Source organism: Microtus oregoni, unplaced genomic scaffold (genome assembly GCF_018167655.1).
Source record: "Microtus oregoni isolate MIOR12 unplaced genomic scaffold, Mior012 000028F_ref0000031, whole genome shotgun sequence".
NCBI classification, from domain to species: Eukaryota; Metazoa; Chordata; class Mammalia; order Rodentia; family Cricetidae; genus Microtus; species Microtus oregoni.
This window is the reverse complement of record NW_024543087.1, coordinates 16627701-16645949: the sequence shown is the minus strand read 5'-3', so window position 1 is coordinate 16645949 and position 18249 is coordinate 16627701. Positions and strand designations below refer to the sequence as shown.

At 38.4% G+C, this 18249-nt stretch overlaps 2 protein-coding genes across 5 annotated transcripts in view; both read right to left on the bottom strand.

The window, feature by feature from the left end:
- The window catches only part of Dock3 (dedicator of cytokinesis 3), a 465111-nt gene that overhangs the window by 296947 nt on the left and 149915 nt on the right, over positions 1 to 18249 (bottom strand). The window lies entirely within an intron of this gene.
- On the bottom strand, positions 4076 to 4456 carry LOC121464134 (RING finger protein 11-like). Its single transcript, XM_041676732.1, has one exon. The coding sequence runs from the start codon at positions 4454 to 4456 to the stop codon at positions 4076 to 4078; it is 381 nt and encodes a 126-aa protein (XP_041532666.1).

Genomic DNA, 18249 nt, shown 5'->3' with positions numbered 1-18249 from the left:
ATATACCCAAGAGATGCCCTATCATATGACAAGAGCATTTGTTCAACTATGTTCATAGCAGTATTATTTGTAATAGCCAGAACCTGGAAACAACCTAGATGCCCTTCAATGGAAGAATGGATGAAGAAAGTGTGGAATATCTACACATTAGAGTACTATGCTGCGGTAAAAAACAATGACTTCTCAAATTTTGCGTGCAAATGGATGGAAATAGAAAACACTATCCTGAGTGAGGTAACCCAGACCCAAAAAGATGAATATGGGATGTACTCACTCATAATTGGTTTCTAGCCATAAACAAGGGTCCCGGAGTCTACAATTGGTGATCCCAAAGAAGCTAAGTAAGAAGGTGAACCAAAGGAAAAGCATATAGTTGTCCTCTTGGCCATGGGAATTAGACAAAATTGCCGGGGAGAAAATTGGGATCTTGGGGGTGGGGTGGGATGGGGGTAAGGGGAGATGGGGAGAGAAAAGGGTGAAGGGGAGAATGGGGGGAACTTGGGGAAAAAGGAAGATTGGGAAAAAGGAAGGTTGAATAGGGGAGCACGGAAGCACAATTCTTAGTTAAGGGAGCCACCTTAGGGTTGGCAAGAGACTTGAACCTAGAGTGGCTCAAATGCCCAAGCCGAGGTCCCCAGTTAGTTCCTTGGGCAGCTGAGGATAGGGAATCTGAAATGACCCTATCCTATAGCAATACTGACGAATATCTTGCATATCATCATAGAACCTTCATCTGGTGATGGATGGAGACAGAGACACAGACCCACACTGGAGCACTGGACTGAGCTCCCAAGGTCCCAATGAGGAGCAGAAGGAGGGAAAACATGAGCAAAGAAGTCGGGACCACGAGGGGAGCACCCACCCACTGAGACAGTGGAGCTGATCTATTGGGAGCTCACCAAGGCCAGCTGGACTGTGACTGAAAAATCATGTGATAAAACTTGACTCTCTGAGCATGGCGAACAATGAGGGCTGATGAGAAGCCAAGGACAATGGCACGGGGTTTTGAACCTACGTAATGTGCTGGCTTTGTGGGAGCCTAGCCAGTTTGGATGTTAACCTTCCTAGAAATGGACGGAGGGGGGGAGGACCTAGGACTTACTACAGGGCAGGGAACCCTGACTGCTCTTTGGGCTGGAGAGGGAGGGGGAGAGGAGTAGGGTGAGGGGGAGAAGGGTGGGAGGAGGGGGAGAAGGGTGGGAGGAGGGGGAGGGAAATGGGAGGCTGGAAGGAGGAGGAAATTTGGTTTTTTTTCTCCTTTTCTCAATAAAAAAATAAATAAATAAAAAAGAAAGGAAAAAAAAGAAAAGAACAGGCTCCCTAGGGATAGCAATTGAACATGGCACAACAAGAAAAAAAAAATTACTTCACTCAACTGCCAACTGAGATAAATCTGGCACACAGGTTACACCCTAAATGATATGATTAACAGCATCCCCATTCAGCAGGAAGCAGTTTGGAGAGAAAAAACTGCGCCCATGTTCCCAAAATATTGTTTATAAATGTTCTTCTACATTTAAAGGGGAAAATGATATAGGTATGAATAATTTGCATTGGTATGGATTTTAAGGTCAATTTTGTTATATGTATATGTATTTCTGATCTTGATTAAGGTATTGTGATTGTGTAGTTCATTTTTAAAATGTAATGTATAACTAGGAAATATAGGTTGTTGATGGATAATCATAAATAATGGTCAAGTTTGTAGTCATGTTACTTAGATTTTCTAGATATATAGAGATATATTTCAGATAGGGATTCTTCATATCTCTCAAAGGCTGTAGAATATGGCATTTAAAATATTTTAATAACTTAGGACTTTTCATGACAATGAGACATGTCTGCTCCTGGCAGCACCAATCTACTTCGAGAGGAAGATGGGCATCGAAGAGGATCCTTATGGAGTTTGATAGCCATTTGGGCAAGAAACTGCTCTTGCCTGGACTGTTGCATAAAATGGACACAGAGAACCCGCAGAGAGAGGACTGCTGAACTTGCCTAAAGGTGAGACTGTCTTTTGGGGTTCATGACTTATGAAAGAGTCTGCAAGAGATTCTGCAGGACACAGCAGAAAGTGACTGAACTGTCTTTGAATTTTCGTGCTTCATGGAAATGTCTCTGGATACTATGGGCCTGAAGGCCGAAGATGGATGCCCCAATGGTACAGAGGAACTTTGGGTGACTGTCCAGGCAGCGAGATGTCTCTGTCATTTCTAGAGCTTTGGATTTCTTGTTTGCTTAGGTAATATTATATCCTTCTGGAGTCTTTGATGGAGTTGAAGAATGGTTAGTTATAGTTATAGTTTTCCTTGGTTATGATAAAAGATAAAGTAGATATAAATATTGTAACTGTAATTCTTGCTTGATATCTGTTTTGCTATATGTAATTTTACTATGTTAAAATGAAAGACTTTTTTGTTTAAACAGAAAAAGGGGAAATGATGTGGGAGTCTGCTGTTTTGTGTTGATCTCATTGGTTAAATAAAGAGACTGCCTTGGCCCTTTAAGAGGACAGAAAATTAGGTAGGCGGAGTAAACAGAACAGAATGCTGGGAGAAAGAAGCAGATTGAGGAGTCGCCATGATTCTCCTACCAGACACAGAGGCAGGTTAAGATCTTCCCTGGTAAGACACCTCGTGGTGTTACAGGGATATTAGAAATGGGTTAGGTCAATATGTAAGAGCTAGCCAATAAGAGGCTGGAACTAATGGGCCATGTAGTGTTTAAAAGAATACAGTTTCCGTGTAATTATTTCGGGACATAAGCTAACCATGGGGGTGGCTGGGTGCCGGAGACGCAGCCCCGCTGCTCATAATGCAAGTTATTACCATATTAACAACCAAAACAATAAGACACACAAGGAAGAAGATATCAAATCCACTTTGCGAGCACTGGCTTCCTGACACATCAACTCATTTTTAATAGAAAAGGAATAGTGTACTCAGTTTGCTTAGGAGCTAGAAGATCACTTTGAATTTTGCATTTCCTAACTGCAAACAGAATACAGCATTTACAACAGGTTATAAATAAACTGATTTTCAATCATAGAGCCAGCCCCAATGATAATAATACATTATTTTAAAAGACCTAAGTGAATGAATTCAATTTCCAATGGAAAAAAAAAAGAACCGTGTAAACAAGCTAAAAAATTAAGCACAATTAATAAAACTCAAGAGAGAGAAATTGGGGTTCAACCTGAAGATCCAAAAAGCAAAAAAACAGCCAGCCACTGGGTCTTACCTTGACCTCAGTTTTAAATGGTGATCCTGTCTCCCAAAATCTCAGAATGACACTGTGTGTTGAGAGTTGAGAGTTTCCTCCCATTCTATAATCCTCTGTAGGGCTGGGATTAAAGGTGTGCACCACCATGATTAAAGGCATGCACCTCCTGGTTTGTATGGCAACTAGTGTGGCTACTGAGATTAAAGGTGTGTGTCATGGCTACTGGGATTAAAGGTGTGTGTTACCATAATCTGGTCTATAAGGCTGACCAGTGGGACTATTTTACTCTCGGCTCTTCAGGCAGTCTTTATTTATTAAAATACAGTTGAAATGCCACTACATAAAACTACCAGTTTTTGTGCCAGTGTTATAAAATGTAGCTTTTAATAAAACCTTGACCCAAATGCCAGTAACTTCAGAAAAGAATTTGGATGGAAGAAGAAACATATCTCCTTTAGGAAAAATAACAACTATCTTTTTTTTCCAATCTTCAACACACACAATTTAAACATGTACAATTGTTGTAACACTTTACGTAATTCCTATGTAGTGGAGTAAGAACAAGGTCTAATAACAACTATAAACACTGGGTCAAGGCTTTACATAAAAATACCAACCATTCTACTTTCCCCCATAAGTGTCTAAAATATCACATACTTTCCTCAACATCTACAGCCATCCAGGAATTTTTAGAAAACTTCTGTGCATGATCTTAATTCCTAATCCCTGGCCCATGGGGTTCAGTGAAAAAAGATCAAAACCATCAAAAGTGATGGTTCACTTGAAGTCAAATGTGAGACCCTGGCTCAATTAGTCTCTTAGGGTGAAAGCATTGCTGCATCAACTGGCTCCATCAGGAGGGGCACATGAAGGATCTCATCAACCAGTCATCTATACAGTCCAGGTGATAGGTGTGTATGCATGGTAGAAATCGAATTAGGTCCCCATAAACAAAGTCCATCATATATATCACACACTCTCGGATCCTTTTTTCTGATCCATCTCTTCCAGGGTCATAAACTCCTTTAGGCAGATGTTGTATAAGGCCTATTCTTTGAGCTACTCTCATTTGTTCCTCTTCAAGCACCTGAGTTGATAACCAAATCAGGCTAGGTGTTGGATGAAATCGTTCCTGATTTGGCTCCGTCCTCTCGCCAAAGCTAGCCCTGTCGGACTGAGACTCGTGAAGGGGAGAGATGTCATCTGAGGTCGGGGATCTGAGGCAGTTCCCCATCTTCCGGGGCTGGGATGTGTGCCTGAGATCTGGGGGAAGAAGAAAGCTGTGACTCAGTCTCTTGCACACTCAGAGGTGAGCTTGCTCAGCACTGCAAGGTTCAAGACAGCAGGCCTGGGGCACAGGGGGCGGCTCCCTGCTGAGGGGCCCTTCATAACAGCCAGGGGAAGGGGAAGTAAGGCAAGGGTTTTGGAGCACTCTGGTTTTGCTAACAATGGCATAGTCAGCAGAATACCAAAAAAAAATTAATAAAGCAAATTTTAGGGTGGGCATAGATTAGAAAATCACAGGCCCAAAATGTTTATGTAGTTTTATAATGTATCACTGTGTCACTCATGGGAACTATTATGCTAAGTATGTCAACCTATAGAAGAATGAAAATAGATGTGTATCTATCACCACGCAAAAAACTCAAGTCTAAATGGATTAAAGACCTCAATATTAGTCTGACCACACTGAACCTGGTAGAAAAGAAAGTGGGAAGTAGTCTACAAAACATGGGCACAGGAGACCACTTCCTATGTAGAACCCCAGTAGCACAGACATAAGAGCAACAATGAATAAATGGGACCTCCTGAAACTGAGAAGTTTCTGTAAAGCAAAGGACACTGTCATTAAGACAAAAAGGCAACCTACTGATTGGGAGAAGATCTTCACCAACCCCGCATCAGACAAAGATCTGATCTCCAAAATATATAAAGAACTCAAGAAACTAGACTTTAAAATGCTAATTAACCCAATTTAAAAATGGGGCACTGTACTGAACAGAGAATTCTCAACAGATGAAGTTCAAATGGCCAAAAGACACTTAAGGTCATGCTCAACCTCCTTAGCAATCAGGGAAATGCAAATCAAAACAACTTTGAGATACCATCTTACACCTGTCAGAATGGCTAAAATCAAAAACACCAATGATAGCCTTTGCTGGAAAGGATGTGGAATAAGGGGAACATTCATTCATTGCTGGTGGGAATGCAAACTTGTGCAACCACATGGAAATCAGTGTTTCGGTTTCTCAGGAAATTCGGGATCAACCTACCCCAGGATCCAGCAATACCACTCTTGGGAATATACCCAATAAATGCCCTATCATACTACAAAAGCATTTGTTCAACTATGTTCACAGCAGCATTATTTGTAATAGCCAGAACCTGGAAACAACCTAGATGCCCCTCAATGGAAGAATGGATAAAGAAAGTGTGGAATATATACACATTAGAGTACTACTCAGTGATAAAAATGACATCTTGACTTTTGCATGCAAATGGATGGAAATAGAAAACACTATCCTGAGTGAGGTAACCCAGACACAAAAAGATGAATATGGTATGTACTCACTCATAAGTGGATTCTAGCCATAAATAAAGGACATTGAGCCTATAATTCGTGATCCTAGAGAAACTAAATAAGAAGGTGAATCCAAAGAAAAGCATATAGTTATCCTCCTGGATATTGGAAGTAGACAAGAATTGCCAGGCAAAAATTGGGAGCTTGGGGGTGGGGGATGGATGGGAGTAAGGGGAGAGGGTGAGAGAGAAGGGAGAAGGGGAGGATGGGGTGAGCTTGGGGGAATGGGATGATTGGGATGGAGGAAGAGTGGATATGGGAGCAGGGAAGTAGATATCTTAATTAAGGGAGCCATTTTAGGGTTGGCAATGTTTTCCATTTACTGTGCATGAGTATGTGTGTTCTAAGTGTACAGTGTATTACCACATGTATATTAGGGTGTCTAAAAGTAGATGGAGGCTTAAGGACAGTGTGAAGGGTCCTGCTTTCGCTCTCTACCTTATTCCTTTGAAACAGAGCCTCTTACTGAACCTGTAGCTAGGCTAGCCGTCAGAAAACCCAAACAATCCTCCTACCTCTGACTGCCACAGCACTTGGATAACAGACTCACAGAACCACACTGAGATTTTTACTGGGTTCTGAGGATTTGACCTCGAATTTTCATTCATTTGGCAAGCTCTCTTACTCACTGAGTCAAACTTTGCAAATAAACTTCTAAATTAAGCTTTTGGTGATTTTAACAACAAAAATAAAGCAGAGAAAGTCCAAAAGACCCTGGGTAAATTGCCATGGGCCATGCCAGAGGAGCAGTGAGTTGCAGCTGAAGTTCCAGGTGTCAGCCCAGCAGAGGAGAATCCTCTGCTGGGTCAATCTCGTTTAGGCAAGAACACAGGACTAAAGACCCAGGAATGCCTTTCACTTCTCCTGTGCCTTTTTGTTGCATCTCTCTTTCTCTGGTATCCCAGCATGGTGTGAGTGGACATGGGGGGGATTTCCACTGCCTGTAATAGATAGTGTGTTTATCTCTTGGAAACAGCCTGTTCTACTGGGCATTTTTACCTGCAGACTGTCAAGAAGATGACCTCTCCCTAAGATGTACTATCTAATTTGATAATAATGATGATAGCTTATATAGAGTTTTGATGAATAAAAATAAATACAAGATTATGTTTCACATCCAGAGTCTGTGAGTCTCACCTAAGGGCTGCAAGGATTGTAGCTCAAATTAATGACAAACAATTGAGTCCCAGTAGTCCAGCTAGTTTAAATTCTTTTAACCTTAATGTTGGGAAATGTGTTCACAGGTCCTGGAGTATAACACAGCTGAAACAATGTTTTGAAAGTAATGAAGTTATACTAAGATGTCTTTGTTAAATAACTTTGAGGTGAAAAACTCCAGGAGATAACCTAAAGTTTTAGAAAGGCACATAGTTGAATGTGTGGTGTTGAAGGTCCTTCTGTCTATGTGTTGCTTTTATTGTTTAATGAATAAAGAAACTGCTTTGGACCTATACCAGGGCAGAACAGAGTTAGGCGTGAAAAACTAAGCTGAATGCTGGGAGAAAGAGAACGAAGTGGTAAGACGCCATGGTCCACCAGTTGGAACATTGTCAGTAGGTCACGAGCCTCGTGGTAAAATATAAAATAATAGAAATGGGTTAATTTAATATGTAAGAGCTTGCTAGGAATATGCTAGCATCATTGGTAAAGCAGTGTATTAAATAATGTAGTTTCTGTGTGATTATTTTGGATCTGAGTGGCCAGGAACAAACAAGTGACCTCCATACTACAAATGTGAAACCCTTTAAGGTCAGGGAACAAGAACAAAGCAGCCCAATTATTACTGGCTGACATACTCTCCTTGCTAGGTTTGGTTGATTACCAAAGGCGATGATTAAATACCCATTTCGCCCTCAATCTCCTGATACAAAAGAAACTATTAATGAATGGATGTGTACCCTAAAGATTTAAGTAGAGCTGATTCTTTTTCCTATATAAACGTTTAGGTTTGTAATTCCTTTAAGATTCCTTATAGCATTACCTTTCAAGATAAGTAATAAAGTAACTGGCCCTTTCTTTGTAACTGCAAAAATGCTGCCTGACAGTAAAAGATCTGACAAGAACACCTTACTGCCCACATGTTTAATCTGTAACAAGTTGCTTGGATATGAATGTATATGGGTTCTTGGGATAATTTGTTTTTCACCTGTAATACATAAAATGTTTAATCATGTGAGGGAGATAAAAAAAAACATGTTTTTACCTATAATCATTTACTTGAAAAATGGAATGCAACTATTTTGACTCTTATACTGCCTGAAAGATTCTGTAGGGATATAAAAGTTATGGAAAAACACAAGAGAGAAGGGGGGAGGAAATAAAGAGAAAGAAAATATAGAAAGGGAGAATAAATAAGGAAAACCATCAAGAAAGTTTGTGAGTGTCTTTTTCCCTAACCTTACCTCAGCTAGAAAAGTTTAGCCTCCTGGATTCCATGGATTCCTATCAAAGCTCTGTGTTGCTGGAGGCTGCCCCCCCACAGCAGTAGTAAATCATTATAGAAAAAAGGACAAGCCTAACAGATAGCCTTCAGTGAACTACTGTGTTACCCAGGGAATTTGCACAACTCAAAATATGCTATGGGATAGAGAAATTTAATCAAGTACCATGGAGCAAACCACCAACTACTCAAATGTCTCATTACACTAATTATACATAAACCTTTCCCTCCAAATATAAGTCTGGTTTGGGAAGCTTTCTAGCTCACCTGAGAAGAGATGGTCCATAAATCTAAAGAAGTACCAAAGGACCTAGCTTGTTGGTAAAATTTGGGGGTTTTGTCTGGCTGAGTAAGATCCACATATTTCCACAGGAAATAAAAGACAAAGTATAACTTTTCCTTCTTCCACACATAGTCAAACCAGTATAGGATCTTGTGAGGCTACTGTACTACTGGTGGGCTTTTTAATCTCACATTTGGCCCAGATATTGAGGACCCTCTACAAACTAAGTGGAAATGTAATAGTAAGGAAATACACAGAAGCTGTACCATGACTTTCATTTAAGCAAAACTGTTATCAGACACAGGCAAAAGAGACATAATACATCTCAGCCTAAAGAGGTGAAAGTGCACATAGATCAGGATGGATTCAGTTGTAGATGCTGTCAAGGGACAAATGGCTCCAAACAGATTTCTGTTTTTGGCTATAAAAGGATATCTTTCGGTGTCAAGGTTGTTTTAAGCAATTGGAAATCAAATGCAGGCGATTTCAGTACTCACTGGAACTCCCAAAACTTTTCTGTTTTCTGTCTTATTATTTTTTGCATCTTCGTATTCTTTATTAATATTTCTAAATCCCCATGTTGGGCAGACTGAGAAGCCATTGATAATAGCACTGGGACCTGTTTCTACTGCATGTGCTGGCTTTTTGAGACCCTAGTCTATTTGGATGCACACCTTCCTAGGACTGGATGGAGGGAGGAGGGCCTTGGACTTCCTACAGGGCAGGGTACCTTGCCCTCTCTTAAGGAGGGAGGGGGAGGGAGGGGAGTGAGTATGGGAGTGGAAGGGGAATGGGAGGAGGGGAGGAAGTGTAAATTTTTGAATGGAAAAAAATAATGAAATACCACTATATACATATTACAATGGCTAAAATTTGGAAGGTGGACAAGAGTAAATGCTGATGAGAATGAAACTCTCATAAACATTGTCAGAACACTAAAATAAACAAACAAATAAATAAATAAATCCCCATGTTTCTACCCTGGTAAGAGGTATTTTTGTTGAGGCTGGTCCCCAACAAATTTCTAAGCCACAGAAATATATATATATATATATATATATATATATATATATATATATATATATATAAATTTGGGCGTATGTATATCCGTTGTGTATATGTGTATGTCTCTACTTGTGCATTCATGCCTGTGAATGCAGCATGTGTGTGCCTTGGTGCACATGTGAAGATGAGAAGATCTGGGTGTCAGTTCCCCACCATCCCTCCCATGTTTGATACAAGGTGTCTTTTCTGTTTTCTGGCCATGTGATGGCTAATCTTGGTTACTAACTTGACTATCTCATTAATCAACGAAAAACCCAAGTACTTGGGCAAGCATGTGAAAGATTTTCTTGACTGGATCATTTGAGAAGGGAAAAAAATCTGGGCAACTCATTCTTGTGGCAATCACATAGAAGGGCATTGAAGGAGGGAATCTTGATTTTTAGCCATTTATCCTCACTCTTGCTCCCAAGTTCATCTACCTTGTTGCTTTGGCATTCTTTTGCTTGTATCAGAATCTACTTCTTGATGATTACAACACAGAGTCTCTAGAAATTCCCTAGGACTCCAGCACCAGATTGGGAACGATGAACATCTAGTCTATTTTTTTGTTTTGTTTTGTTTTGTTTTGTTTTTCTGAGACAGGGTTTCTGTGAGTAGCCCTGGCTGTACTGGAACTCTCTGGCAAAACAATACAATCCATTAAAGGGATCTTAATACCAAAAAAGGGCCAGCTGTGCCATAGGGGCATAAAGATTGTTTAGAGATGTAGACATCTGAGACTCAACCAGTGCAGGAAGACGTTTTCTCTTAACTATGTTAATTTAGACCCTTTTTAAAAAAATCACAAATTTCCTCTTGATGTAACATAAGAGACCAGGCAAGACTGACACAATACACAAGATAAACATTTTTGCAAACTGTCATATCTCCCTACTGTCCTTCTCAAAGCCTATTTACCTTTCAGATGTCATTTGTGCTTCCATACATGTTTCTTCCCCCACCACATGCTCCTCTAAAAAGCCACTTATTCTTCCAGAAATATCTCTCTGCCCCTTCTGTTCCCCTATTAAAACAGTGTTATGAGCTCTCAAATCTCACTGCTGCTTTGGTTGTTCATTTCTTCTATGATGCTCTTGTGCACATAAAATTAAAATAAATCTCTAAGCTTTTTCTTCTGTTAAAAAAAACACAACTCAGTTGAAATATTCAAATAGATTAAGAAGAAAGATAGTAGGTCTTATGGTTGATGAATTATAACATCCAAACGGTGATATAATTTCTATGTGAAATGTCTCCCACAAGCTCATGGTCTTTAGCTGGTGGCTGTTTCTGAAGGTTGGGGACTCTTTAGAAGATAAAGGAGGAAGCCAGACACTGGAAGCAGGACTTGAGGTTTTATAGTCCAGCTCAATACATATCCTTTTCTCTATTTTCTGACTGTTGAAAAAAGATGTGACCAACCACCTCATAGTCCTGCAACTAAATAGTTCCCACCACGATGATAGTATCACTTCTTAAACTACACATCAAAATAAATCCTTCATTCCTTAAATTTATTCTTGTCAAGTATTTGGTCATAGCAACAAAAGTAACTGATGTAGACAAAGGAAAAAACAGGAAAATATGGACAGAAAATGTGTTTGGACAAGAAGAATAGACCAAACTTAAGATTAGTAGGCACAGAAAACACATTTGGTAGAATAAACAGAAAATTCTCTGATCTTGGTAAAGAGAAGAATCTATAGACTCCATTTCACAAAATACTTAAATTTCCCAGAGTACAAAACAAAGATTATTGAGGCCCCTCTGAAGAAGAATCAAGGTTCATAAAGACAAGCCCATCAGAAAAACAGCCAGCTTCTCAACAGAAATTTTAAAGGCTAAGATGGCATGGATTTTTTTTTTCAGGTTCTACAAGCAAATAACTGCCAATCTAGATGACAGCATCTAGTTAACTTGTAAAGACAGTACAAAACTACAGGGTTCCAAAAAAAAAAAACTAAGTCAGTACCGGGGGAAATACTTAAAAGATCCCACACATAGAAAAGACATAGATATACAGTCACAAAAGCACAAGAAAAAACAAACCTCATAGGGATATTTAGAGAAGCAAATGTAATTAGAAAAGTATCAAACACTAATAACTCAATAAATTATCCAAACTTATTATAGAAATAAGGGAGGGGGAAGAACATGGAATATTTAAAACAATTGGAAGAAAATAAACTAACAAGAATTAATACACATCTTTCAACAATAACCTTGAATGGAAATGGTGTTAATTCTCCAACTAAAAGACACAAGCTTACCAAACAGATTAAAACACAAAAACCAACTGTGTCTGTTAAGATACTGATTTCACCTGCCAAGCCAGGGTAAAAGGATAGAAAATTATATTCCAAGAAAATGGAATCTGAAAACAAGCAGTAATTGATCCTTGCATCCTTTGAAGCATGTTTCAAGCGAAACTTAGATAACTGAGACAAAGAAAGTCACTACATAGTGATCACAGATTATTTATATTGATCATATAAAAATTCTAAATACATGTGCATGAAACAAAACTGCACCTTGTTTTATAAAAGAAAAACTTTTGGATATAAAGAAACAGTTGGACCTCCAAGAGACAACAGCCAAAGGAGTGAAGGGAGTAAGAATTGTAGTTTGGATGTAATTGTATGAGAGAAGAATAAAAAAACTTAAAAATAATTTTTAAGATAATTTTTTTAAAATTAAAAATAAATAAATGAGTTTTTTTTTAGAAAACACAACTAATCAAACATTAAAAAAGAAAAGGAAATAGATGAGCGTCAATATAAAAATAGATTCATTATCCACTCTCACTGATAAAGTGATCCAAGAAAAAAAGTTTTGATTTAGGTCTATTCTATAGACCAAATGGACTTAACAAACATTAACAAACTATCCCATCCAATCATAAAAACAAGATGTTTCAGGCCATAAAGCAAATACTAAACTCAAAAACACTAAAATAATTCTGTGTATCTTAACAGATCATAATATATAAAAACTAGAAATCAACAACAAGGAAAAATACAGAAAATATGAAAGCATACAACAATTTAAAAATAACTCTGGTAGTTGTTAAAAGTTCCTGCTGTTCAAGGACAGGAACTTAGTTCCCAACATCCAACATTATACATATCACAGGAGCCTGTAACTACAGTTCTAGAGTATCTGACACCCCTTTCTGCCTTCTAAGGGCAGTATACTCACATGCACAACACACACACACACACACACACACACACACACACACACGTAATTAAAGTTACACAATTGAATGAATAGTAAGTCATTAAAAAAATCAAAGATGAAAAATTTAAATGTATAGAATCCACAATGTCCCAGAATCTATGGGATACAGCTAAAGCAGGTTCTAAAAGGGAATTTTAGCATTATGGGTACTCAAACACTCACAGATATCTAAAACATCAAAAATAAGCCAAACCAAACACCAAAAGAAAAAAATCAAGGTTATGGGAGAAATTAATGAAATTAGGACTAAAACGATGATATAAAATATTAATGAAATAATTGGTTTTTAAAAAGATAAAAAATTGATAGCCCTTGGTCAAAATAACTAAAAGAATAAAATTACAAATGAAATGGGAGATATTACAACATATACCCCTAAAATCCAAAGGATAGTTAGGGACTATATAGCAAACTTATATCCTACTATACTGGAAAATATAACAGAAATGGATAAATAGCTACAAACACAGGGTCTACCAAAAGACAAACAACTAAGAACCTAAATGGACCAATAATAAGCAATAAAATTAAATAAATAATTAATAATAATTAAAAGATTGCTAATAATTAAAATTCATCAAAGAACTAATTAGATACTTTTAAGATAATTTATGTGTATGGGTATTTTGCCTGCATGTATGCTTGTGCACTGTGGGTGCACAGTGCCTTCAGAAGCCAGAAGGCAGCATTGGATCCTTTGGAACCGGAGTTAGACATGATTTAACTGTTGGGAATCTAACCTAGTCTTCAGGAAAAGCAGCCAGTGCTTTTAACCACTGATATATATCTCCAGCTCATAATTTATCAGACTTTAGATAAGAAATAATATCCCCCAAGATCTGGTCCTACTAGGAAAAGGTTAGTAGAAAATGAAAGGGGGGAGGACGTAATTTTCTGTTTCTATAACAAAATCTATGCAGGAATGCTATCCAAAAGTTAGATGTGCTTTCCTCAGCAAGAGAAAGATTTGGGATCTTATCATAGCAGGTTATGAGCCTATAGAAAAAGCTTCCCAACTAATGAACATGCACTGAGTTTCTACCACACATTTGCACTTCACTGTTGTCCATTTGTGTGAGAGCATGACCTGACTGTCAGTGTCCTAGAGTATGCAAGGTGCCTTTTGGAATTGTACTGCTTGTGCTGAAAAGCATGTTTTGATCTGGTAAATAAGTTATTTAAATAGGCTATATGAGAATTTTCCTATGAGAAACTATAAGTTGCCATATCTTTAGTTTGCTTTTAAAACGTTTCTTTTTGTTGCTGTTGTTTTTAATGTTACTAGACCATTAAGCAAACTTTTATCAAAGTCTACATTGTACAGAAATGCATTTCAACTGATTAAAAGTTCAAAATCATTAAAGAGAAATTATAGCACCAAAACTTGCCCTCCTGTAATCACACTAGGATCACTATTCAAACTAGTCTTCTAGGCATTGTTCCACAAAATCCTATGCAAATTTCAACATTGGAATTCTTTTTTTATTTACTTATTTCCTCTTTTAAAATTTTTTTATTTAAAAGGTTTTTTTTTCATTTTACATACCAATCACAGTTCCCCCTCCCTCCCCTCACATTGACCCCTCTACACTGTTCCCCCATCTAACACCCCATCCACTCCAGAAAAGGTAAGGCCTCCTCCCATGGGAGTCAACAAAATCTGGCATATCAAGTTGAGTTATGACCAAGCTCCTCCCCGCTGTATCAAGGCTGAGTAAGGTATCCTTACACAGGGAATGGGTTCCAAAAAAGTCAATTCATGGACTGAGGTGATGTGGGATTCCTCTCTGTTATGCTGTGAATACCATTGGTTAATAAAGAAACTGCTTTGGCTCATTGATAGGGCAGAGTAGAACTAGGCGGGAAAAACTAAACTGAATGCTGGGAGAAAGAACGCAGAGTCAAGAGAAGCCATGTAGCCTTGCCAGAAACAGACACCAGAATCTTGCCCAGTAAACCACAGCCTTGGAGAAATACACAGATTAATGGAGATGGGTTAACTTAAGATATGAGTTAGCCAGAAATACGCTTAAGATATTGCTCAATTTAATTTACAATGGCACGGGGTTTTGATCCTACTTCATGTTCTGGCTTTATGGGAGCCTAGCCAGTTTGGATGTTCACCTTCCTAGACATGGACGGAGGGGGGAGGACCTTGGACTTTCCACAGGGCAGGGAACCCTGACTGCTCTTTGGACTGGAGAGGGAGGGGGAGAGGAGTGGAGGGAGGGGGAGAAGGGTGGGAGGAGGGGGAGGGAAATGGGAGGCTGGGAGGAGGTGGAAACTTTTTTTTTCTTTTTCTCAATAAAAAATTAAAAAAAATAAAAAAATACAATTGGATTCTAAAAAAAGATATTGGTCAAACAGTATTGCAAATAATATAGTTTCTGTGTGGCTATTTTGGGTCTGAGCAGCTGGGAACAAACAAGCAGCCTACTACTACACTGTGGATAAATTCTGGTCCCACTGCCGATGGCCCCACAAACTGCCCAAGACACAGAACTATCACCCACATTCAGAGGACCTAGTTTGGTCGTATGCAGGTTCCCCAACTGTCAGTCCAGAGTCTGTGAACTCCTGCTAGCTTGAGTCAGTTGTCTCTGTGGGTTTCCCCATCATGATCTTAACCCCTTTGCTCGTATAATCCCTCCTTCATTTCTTCGACTGGACTCTGGGAGCTTAGCCTAGTGCTTAGCTGTGGATCTCTGCATTTGCTTCCATCAGGTACTGGATGAAGGTTCTATGATGACAATTAGGATGGTCATCAATCTGATTACAGGGAAGGCCAGTTCAGGCATCCTCTCCACTATTGCTAGGAATCCTTTTGGATTCCTGGGAATTTCCCTAGCACCAGATTTCTCCATAATCCTATAATGGCTCAATCAAGGTATCTCTTTCCTTGCTCTCCTTCATTTCTTTCCCTCCCTTTGTAAGTCACTTTGGAAACCAGTATGGCAATTTCTCAGAAAATTGGGAACTACTCTACCTCAAGACCTAGCAATACCACTCTTGGGCATATACTCAAAGGATGCACATTCATACCACAAGGACATTTGCTCAACTATGTTCATGCCAACATTATTCATAATAGCCAGAACCTGGAAACAACCCAGAAGCCCCTCACTGAAAGAATAAATAAAGAAAATGTGGTACATTTACGAAATGGAGTATTACTCAGTTGAAAAAGAAACCAAAAAACAAAAAACACCACCACTCTGAGTGAGGTACCACAGACCCAGAAAGACAAACAGTTTGTACTCACTCATAAGTAGATATTAGATGTAAAGACAAGGATAACGAAGCTACAATCTTCAACCCCAAGAAGCTAGATAACAAGGGGGATGCTAAGAGAGACATGTATGGATGCCACTCAGAAAGGGTAATAGGTAAGATCTCCTGAGAAAATTGGGAGAAGAGAGGGAAGAGAGGAATTAAGGAGAGGGGGGAAGAGAACATGAACAAACAGAACATTAGGACTCTTAATTCTACAGTTCAAGGCCAGCCTGATCTAAAGAGTTAGTTCCAGGACAGACAAAAAATTAATTCTACAAATTTGGAACTTAAGCCAAGAAAATCTACTGGGTTACAAAGTCCAGCTTAAATAAGCACTAGTCCTCCCAATAGCATTTGAAAACATTACGTGCTGTGCTCATTACAGAATCAGACTGAAAAAGCTGACTGGAAGCTTTCCTAATGAAGCATTCAATCAACAACAGCATGTTTAAAGTAAAAATATCTTATTTTCTTCTTTTTAAAAATAATTCCTGGTGGTGGCTAGTATATTTGTTAGTATTTAAGCTGCTGCCGTCATGGAAACGCAGCAGTACTGTTAGTACAGCCACCAGTCACATCTCCCTGCCCTGCACCTACAACAGTGACGCCTGCTGGTTATTATTACAACTATGGCAATTTTCTCAAAAACTGTAACAGAGGTAAGTACACCTGATTAATAAATAAATAAATTTGAATATTGTAAACAAACCCCAAGATAATAGCAGACAATATCACCATCCATGAATTTAATAACCTTTTTTTTCTACTTAGGATGAGATTCTACAAGGCTTATATGGAGTTCCTAGAATACCCATTTTTGTGATCATAGGACTTAGCTTTGTTTTTTATATTACATCCTTTAAAAATGGTTTGATAACAGTCAAGAATAAGACACTTTTAGAAATGATATAGTCTTTACAGACTAATGAGAAATTAGCTGAAAAAATAATACCATTGAAAAGGATAATCTTAATTTGACAGACAAAAATTCAATCCATGTCAGAGGGTTATGAAATCTTACAGAAGGATACTGAGAGATTATCTGAATAGATTCATACTGTTGAAAGTGACAATCAAAATCTGTTAAAAAGTTATGATAAGTTAGCAGATAAAGTATCTCTCCAGGAAGGCAATCTGCACATCATACAAATAAAATTCAAGGATGGGAAGTATCATTAACGGAAAAATATAAAAACTTGGAATCACATGTGTAGAATGAGTACCAGAAATTATTTGATTTGATGAAATCATTAAGAAATATTCACAGGCCAGGAGATTCAGGCTTTACAAAAGACAGTGGTAAAAAGATTTGAATTGATTGAGGTAAGTATCAGAACTGATAAGAAAGGAGAGCAGGTAAAAGCAAAGGATTCAGCATCAGCATCACCAGTACCTCTCAAAGTCAGAGATGACTTACCAAGAGTTATAGTGACTTATCCTGTTATTACCTCTGACAAGCCAACAAATATTCAATATCCAAATTGACAAAAGAATGTAACCTATAGGTATGAAAGATCTAAAAGATATTAAGAAGCAGTGACATCTTCTGGCATGCATTCATCATTTATAGGGAAACAGTAAAACATAGGCTTCTAGCAATAAGGCTACTCCACATGACTGGCTTCAATTAATCTCAGAGGTTATGGAAGATGATCAGCAGTTACAATGAAAGTACTATTAAGAGAGAGAAGGCTAAAGCCCTAGAACAGAAAGGAATGGTCAAAGAATTTGAGGCTTCCCAAGATCAAATTCTTGGTAAGAGCTGTTATGCTGGTCCACAGAGTCAAGATCTTTATAATGAGCACATCTTGTCCCTATGCCATAGAGCAGACTTAAATGCTTGGGATAGGATTCAAGAAATAGACAGAATTGTGAATCACATATTAAATTTAAATAAGGCCCTAGAGAACCCCTTAGTGGCTTTTTATAAAGATAAACTAAAGCTGAACAAATAGGAGTAACAACCCAATTAAAAAACCCAATTAAAAAAAATGGGGCACTGATCTGAACAGAGAACTCTCAACAGAAGAAATTCAAATGGCCAAAAGTCACTTAAGGTCGTGCTCAACTTCCTTAGCAATCAGGGAAATGCAAATCAAAACAACTTTGAGATATCATCTTACACCTGTCAGAATGGCTAAAGTCAAAAACACCAAGGATAACCTT